This window comes from Tachysurus vachellii, chromosome 2 (assembly GCF_030014155.1).
Source record: "Tachysurus vachellii isolate PV-2020 chromosome 2, HZAU_Pvac_v1, whole genome shotgun sequence".
Lineage (NCBI taxonomy): Eukaryota > Metazoa > Chordata > Actinopteri > Siluriformes > Bagridae > Tachysurus > Tachysurus vachellii.
In genome coordinates, this window is record NC_083461.1 from 28655993 (window position 1) to 28663492 (window position 7500).

The 7500-nt window shown below is 41.0% G+C and overlaps 1 protein-coding gene across 2 annotated transcripts in view; it reads right to left on the reverse strand.

Annotated features, from left to right (window-relative positions):
• lrba (LPS-responsive vesicle trafficking, beach and anchor containing) overlaps positions 1 to 7500 on the reverse strand; it is a 167748-nt gene that overhangs the window by 115832 nt on the left and 44416 nt on the right. For both annotated transcript variants that reach the window (XM_060864169.1, XM_060864168.1), the window contains exons 29-32: positions 7036 to 7171; positions 6474 to 6804; positions 1103 to 1260; positions 222 to 282 (exon numbers count right to left, since the gene is read on the reverse strand). In XM_060864169.1, coding sequence (XP_060720152.1) covers positions 222 to 282; positions 1103 to 1260; positions 6474 to 6804; positions 7036 to 7171 — 686 coding nt within the window. The remainder of the gene's footprint in view (positions 1 to 221; positions 283 to 1102; positions 1261 to 6473; positions 6805 to 7035; positions 7172 to 7500) is intronic.

Below are 7500 nucleotides of genomic sequence, written 5' to 3' on the forward strand. Positions count from 1 at the left end.
ACCAATATCTCTATCTTCTATCTAAATCTCTCTTTCTGTGTTGCATCACTTCCTCTCTTCTTCCACATTTTCTACCGCATTTCCCTAACTCTCTCTATCAGTCTCCACATCTTGTTCACTCTCTCTTACTCTATATTTTCTTCATTTCTATCTTGCTGTCGCTCTCTCTCTTCCTATACTGTATATGTCTCTCTCTCTCTCTTGGTCTCTCTCTCTCTCACCTCAGGGTGGTAGTAGGTGAGAGGGGAACAGGTGGCAGGTTTGAAGTGGCTGCTGCTCCTCCTGTGAAGAACAGAAAACATACCCCACACACACACACACACACACACACACACACACACACACACACACACACACACACACACACACACACACAATCACATGAGTAAAATTCACCGGTCACATTTCACACTTCACAGTTCACCCAAGTTAATGAATGACATGAACTAGATCAGACAGACAGACAGATGGACAGACAGCAGTAGACATGGAGACAGACAGATTTTATTTCTCTCTCACTCACTGCCTCAGTCTCACACTCTGTCTGTCCTTCCCTGTAATATTAGCCTTGTAAAAGCTCTTATTTTCCTATTATCCTGCTCAGAATGATCACTCTATAATTTAACACTCTCTTGTGTGTGTGTGTGTATGTGTGTGCGTTTGAGTGTGTGTGTGTGTGTGTGTGTGTGTAAGAGCATATAAATCTCCCACAGTCCCTGAGAGCGGGTTGCTCGTGTGTTTGGCCAGATTGGAACTCGGCTGCCTGGGATGTGCTCACACGCACACGCGCGCGCACACACACACACACACACACACACACACACACACACACACACTGGTGTGGAATGTAGTCTTGGATCCAACATGTGTGCCTGCTGTGATGAAGTTGCCACTTCAAACAGCCCTGAGTCAATTAACTTATCTCTATCCAGCAGGGACGCATGTATACACACACACACACACACACACACACACGCACGCATCTCTACACTGCACTGAGGATACATGACTGAGGTAAATACACATTCTAGCTAGTTAAATAGATATGTTGAAATGATAGTTAAGCATACACACACACACACACACACACACACACACACACCTGACTCCGCAGCACCGCTCGGGGTGGAGTCACCTGCGGAAACCACAGAAACGCTGACAACCGGAGTTCCACCTGCGGAGGGAGTTGTGGGTTGTGGGACGTGGGTGGAGGAGGGTGAGTGGGCTCCGCCCACTTTCATAGATCCTACAACAACACTCCTGGGAAAAAAAAGCAGAAAAGTTCAGTTCAAAAATGTCATCTTTCTTCATCTCATCGTTCAATCTTTCATTACTGCTTTCATTTAGATTTAGTTGTTTTTCTCTCTATCATCATCATCATCATCATCATCATCTCTGTAGTCAGCCATTTAATCTCAAAGCAACCTGATGTAAAACAAAACCCCACACACACACAGTGAATATTCAGAACTGGTACCATAAATCTGTGTATGTAATACAGAGTGTGTGTGTGTGTGTGTGTGTGTGTATCTCTCTATCAGAGGTCTTGAGAGAGCGCTGGCCTTTCCCAAAAGGTCCGTGTCCTCTTTATCGGTGCTGACAGCATCTGTGTGTGTGTGTGTGTGTGTGTGTGTGTACAGAGCTCTGTTTAATCACTATCACAGTCTGAGAGAGACTGCAGGATTTTTTCCCCTGTGTCAGACGAAGAGGCCATCGTGAAGGAGTCTGCAGAGATTTAAGATAAAACCTGGTTCGGGACGGAGGAGTTAAAGTCGGCTCACACCCTGCGGGGGATGGTTCTCATTTTATTAAAAAAAAAAAAGAAAGAAAAAAGAAGAAAGAATAAAGTAAAACTGAGCTTCAAACAGAAGCAGAAGCAGAGCTGCATTAGATGTGCTTTAAAGCAGGAGTTCAGCCAGAAATGAAACCCAGTGTCTCTCCAGCCAAATGGAAAGGAGCCAGAGGACGTGCTGAGCGTCTAAAGTTTACTTCTGCAGGAGGAACTAACATCGCTAACAAACAATGAAACCTTATGGCTTCCAGTTTAGCACCGCAGAGCGCAAACCACGCTTCGACAGAGTCACTGTTATTACATCCGAGTGATATGACAATATAATATCGACATCGTGATTTACACCTCAGAGCTGCTGAGCTCTCGAATCTGATTGGTCAGAAGGTTTCTATAGGAACCTGAACTCAGTTTGATTTCTGTTCAGTGTTTAATAAATAAACATCATTTTTCAAACTTTTATACGGCAATAAATCATTCTATACTGTAGAAATATTAACTCCATTCTAAAGCCGAACTTTGATCTTCCTTGAAGGGGCGGGGCCTAAATGTTAAATATTACGGCTTGGGATGAATTTTTAATTAGAATTATTTGTCAGGGTTTTTTTTTTGGAAGCTAAATAAATTAAATATTATTAGATAATAACAATAATAATAATAATAATAACAATAATAATAATAATAATAACAATAATAATAATAATAATAATAATAATAATAATAATAATAATAATAATAATAATAATAATAATAATACATAAGTGGAGACAGCAGTGATTTGTGGGTAGAGGTGAAGCACCTCCATCTGCTCCTGGTGTTAAATTATTCAGCACACCATTAGCTACACTTAGCCTCCACTACACACTTGGCTGTCGATTAATCACAGCGACCTGCTGAATTATTCAGAGGCTTTAACACACACTAACACACACGACACACAGCGTACAACATGTCTCCTGTAACCTCAGTCTGAGATCAAAGGGAAGTGTGTGTGCATATGAGAGAGAGAGAGAGAGAGAGAGAGAGAGCGAGAGAGAGATATAGACAGAGAGACAGAGAGAGAGACAGAGAGAGAGACAGAGAGAATATCGGTGAGCTGAAACACAAGCCGATAAGAAATCAAACGTTAAAGTAAAACACATCAGTTTTAATGCTTATGTCTACAGATATCTGGTGTAAAGATGTCTCTCTCTCTCACTCTCTCTCTCTCACGTGCTCTCTCTCTCTCTCTCTCTCAGTCTCTCTCACCCTCTGTCTCTCTCTCTGTTTCTCTCTCTCTCTCCGTCTGTCTCTTTCTCTCTCTCCCTCTCTCTCTCTCTCTCCCTCTCTCTCTCACTCCCTCTCTCTCTCTCTCCCTCTCTCTCTCACTCTCACACACACACCTGCTCACACGACGAAGTACAGTCTCAACCCATGAACTGTGTTTTCATGAATAAAATCCAAAAAAATAAACGAAATATCCGGATATTAAAAATCACTTTAAATGATTATTCTCCTATTTAACAGATTACTTTATTACATTCATTCTGATTCACATTAAACATCTGGAACGTCACATATATAAAAATGTCTGAAGACGTCTAAATATTCTTTCTAACTTATACTTATACTCTATACTTTCTACACACAAATATCTTAATTTGGTAATTTTTTTATTAGAAATTTTGTAATTATTTTTTTGTATATATCCCAATCCATATTTTAAAGTAGTAGTATGAAGATTTTTTAAAATTCATAGTTTATATTTTATTATTTTAGACCTTAAAAATCCTTCTAGATTTTTTTAGATTGTGGGGAAAATGTTACAGGTTTATACTTTTATATTAAATAAGATATTTCTTACAATTTGCTGTATATATTTATTTGAGATTATTTAAAAAATTCCTCTGTGTATGTGGTTATGTTTTACAGATGTATTTGTTTTTTTTATTTAAAATTTCTTTTTATTTTAATTATATAATTAAAAATGTCTTTTCAATTCCTTTATGAAAATTATCTGCTTTATCTGCTTTAAGTTTCACGTTTAAATGTACATATTTATTAAAGATTATAAAACTATAAAATTTTTAGATCTCAATTTTTATTTTCATTTAAATATAGATTTGTTTATAGTTTATTTATAATATGTAAAAAAAGATTATTTTTAAAATAAGATTTTTTTTTTTTAATTTTTTTTAAATCATTATTTTGTCTGGTTGGATGTTTGGATGGAGTTATTTTGGTGACGGTGTTTACAGACTTGGGATTGTTCTCAAATTTGTGAGAAAGAATACACACAGACACACACAGACACACACAAACACACACACAGACACACATACAGATACACACCCACACAGACAAACACACACACACAGACACACACACACACAGACACAGACAAACACACACACACAGACAAACACACACACACAGACACACACACAGACACAGACAAACACACACACAGACACACACACACACACACATAAATCAGTGTATTGTTTAGCCGATGCTGTCACTATGACCTCATCACCTCTCGTCAATCCATATAAAAATATAACCCATGCGCTCTCCCTCTGTCTCTCTCTCTCTCTCTTTCTGTCTCTCTGTCTCTCTCTCTCTTTCTGTCTCTCTCTCTCTTTCTTTCTGTCTCTCTCTCTCTCTCTGTCTCTCTCTCTGTCTCTCTCTCTGTCTCTCTCTCTGTCCCTCTCTCTCTCTCTCTCTCTCTCTCCTGTCGTATTTTCGAAACCTTTCTTTTCCCGTCAAATATTTCATCCAAACAGTAAATTACATTTTTTTCTGGCCGCGTTACAGTGACATTGTTTACTGGCTCTGGTTTCCATCAGCAAATATTTGCAGACACTGCGTCAAAACAGGAGTGGTAGGTCTCGCACACTCACACACTCACACAGAGGAATCGGTGGAGGAAAATAGCGAATAAATCTCATGTCTACTTCACCTCTGACCTCACGAGTGGATTATCGAGGAGATCCTGCTTTTTCCAGACACAGTGCTCGTAAATCCCACTACAAGAAGCCCACTACCTTTCCCACACACACACACACACACACACACACACACACAAACGCAGAATGAATCTTCTGATCCAATGACACCAAGAGAAAACAAACCTGCCTTATTCATGAAGGCTAATAGTCAGCCTGCCGGCCTGCGAGTGAATAAGCGATTAGCAATAGAAGATAAATGCTAAGTCAGACCCCTTTATCGCTGCTCCCTAGAATGCTCAAAACACTGCGTTTGGGACAGAGACTCAAAATGGCAACCTATCTAAACATGCACTAAATAAAAGTGCATTAAAAGTACAAGATTTAAGCCACAGCCTTTCATTTGTCTCTCGCTTGTAGCAATTATAGCTCCTAGTTCCCTTGACCTCCATTCACCACTCCTATATTCCCTACTTCTTGGCCCTCGCTCCACAGCCACAATCCCTAAATGTCCATGTTCCCTAAATCTTACTCTGATCACTTTAGGGCCTTGTGTTTGTTTATATTTCCCTTATTCCCTACTTACAGTTCCAAGTTCCCTTGATCAAGAGTTACGTTACTTCTCTAGTAACAGTTCTTCACTTCAATGATCCCTGGTCCTAATTTTTTATCTAGTCATACTTACTAGTTCCCTTGATCACTGCTCCCTAGGTCCTAGTCGCTGTTTGTGTTTGCCTTACTCCCTAGTCCCCCGTAACTCATTGCCTAATGTCCTTTTCTCTGAGCCGTTTTGTGAAAGCTCTTCATTCTCATGTGCGCTTGTGCCCTATGAAGCAGCTAGTGCACTCTGAAGGATTAAAAATGTGATTTGAGACACGGCGTTCAATTAAAGCAGAGCGATCTCCAGCGACTCGTCCTTCAGGAGCCGCAATAATCCTGGAACAGATATGAGCAGCTCCTGACAGAGCATTCCACAGATAAAACACACACATGAGAGAGAGAGAGAGGGAGGGAGAGAGAGAGAGAAACAGAGAGAGAGAAAGAGAGAGAGAGACAGAGAGCGAGAGACAGAAACAGAGAGCGAGAGCGAGACAGAGAGCGAGAGAGAAAGAGAGAGAGAGAGAGAAACAGAGAGCGAGAGAGAGAGAGAGAGTGAGAGAGAGATTCCTAGCACAGACACATTCCATCGTTCCTCACTATGAGTGTGCTATGAAGGTTTGTGTCCTTCTTATTTTTATTACATTTTTATATCACGACCATCCCCTAAACTTTTTATAGAGGTTTACGATGTCATCACAAAACTGCAGAGAAGGACACATCTGTCCGTTTAGGAGACTGATGCTTTAATGATGCCTTGAGAATGAGACAGACTTCATCTTGTGAGACGTTCCCTAAGTAGGCAGCCTCCTCACGAATTGGACACTGACAGCATTATGAAGTGTCCGTGATGACAGTATTGTGCTTCATGAACATCGTGGTGTATCATAAAACCGGTTCAAACAACAGTGTCCTGTATCCATGGCAACACACACACACAGACACACACACACACACACACACACTTTATCTATGTGTCTCTCTCCTTCTCAGGTCTAATCCCTGTCTCCTTCTGTCTGTCTGACAATGCTGCAAATGCAAACCAGACACACACAAACACAGACCTTTAACCAGGCACCAGTGTGTGTGTTGTGTATCGAAGCCTTTATTATCATTATTATTACAATAGGCACAAAGCTGTTGCCTGATTGGCTACTGACCTGTCAAAGGAGCTGAACTGGGAGTGGACTTCTTGTTTCCCCATAAACGCTGGTGGTAAAAGACTTGCGTCCACAATGACATCATCAGCAGGGGCGGCGCTTACCAGGCTCCGCAGAATATCTTTCACTTTTACGCTCTTTCCCTTTTTATCCTTGTCCATGTTCTCGTGACCTCTGACCTCAGACGACAACGTGGACAGGACTTCGGAGATGGCGTCAGGGGCCGAGCGGGATTCGGTCTCGCTCAGGGAAACAGGTGAGCGTTCGTTTGCAGGGGCGGAGTCACGGCGTTGGAGGGGGGAGGAGTTTTCGTGGTCAGAACTGACGCTCTCTACACACACAGAGTTTATTTTTACTCAGAAATAAGTGAATAGTAATAATGAAGTAATAATGAATAATAGTAATGATCGCTCTGTGTGTGTATGTGTGAGTGTGTGTGTGAGAGTGTGTGTGTGAGTGTGAGTGTGTGGGTGAGAGTGAGTGTATGTGTGTCTGTATGTGTGTGTATGTGCGCGTGCGTGTGTGTGTGTGTGTGTGTGTGTGTGTGCATGTTGCACATTACCTGTGCTCCGAGCAGAGCGTGTGCTGACTCTCCTGTCGTTGTGAGGCTCCAGAATGTCTCGGTATTTGGACACCATGAGAACGGAGATGAAGTAAACAACAGCCAGAGCCAAAAACTGAGCCTGCTTACTGTCCTCCTAGACACACACACACACACACACACACACACACAAAATGTGTGATGCTTTCAGTATCATTGCCCATCTCATCATATTTGTATTTTTAACTAAGGACTTTTACTAAAATCTTTAACTATGATTCTGATTCACTCTGTTTTTGATTCCTGATTCTGAAATTTACTCTTATTCTGAATCTGATTTTCAATGATCAGACTGCATTTAGACATCAATTACGAATCTGTTTCGAGTGATGCTTCTCTAAATCAAATTCACATTCGGCATCTGATTCTGAGTCAGTATCACTGTATGAATCAGGCTCTAGGTCTGGAAATTGATTCTGATTCATG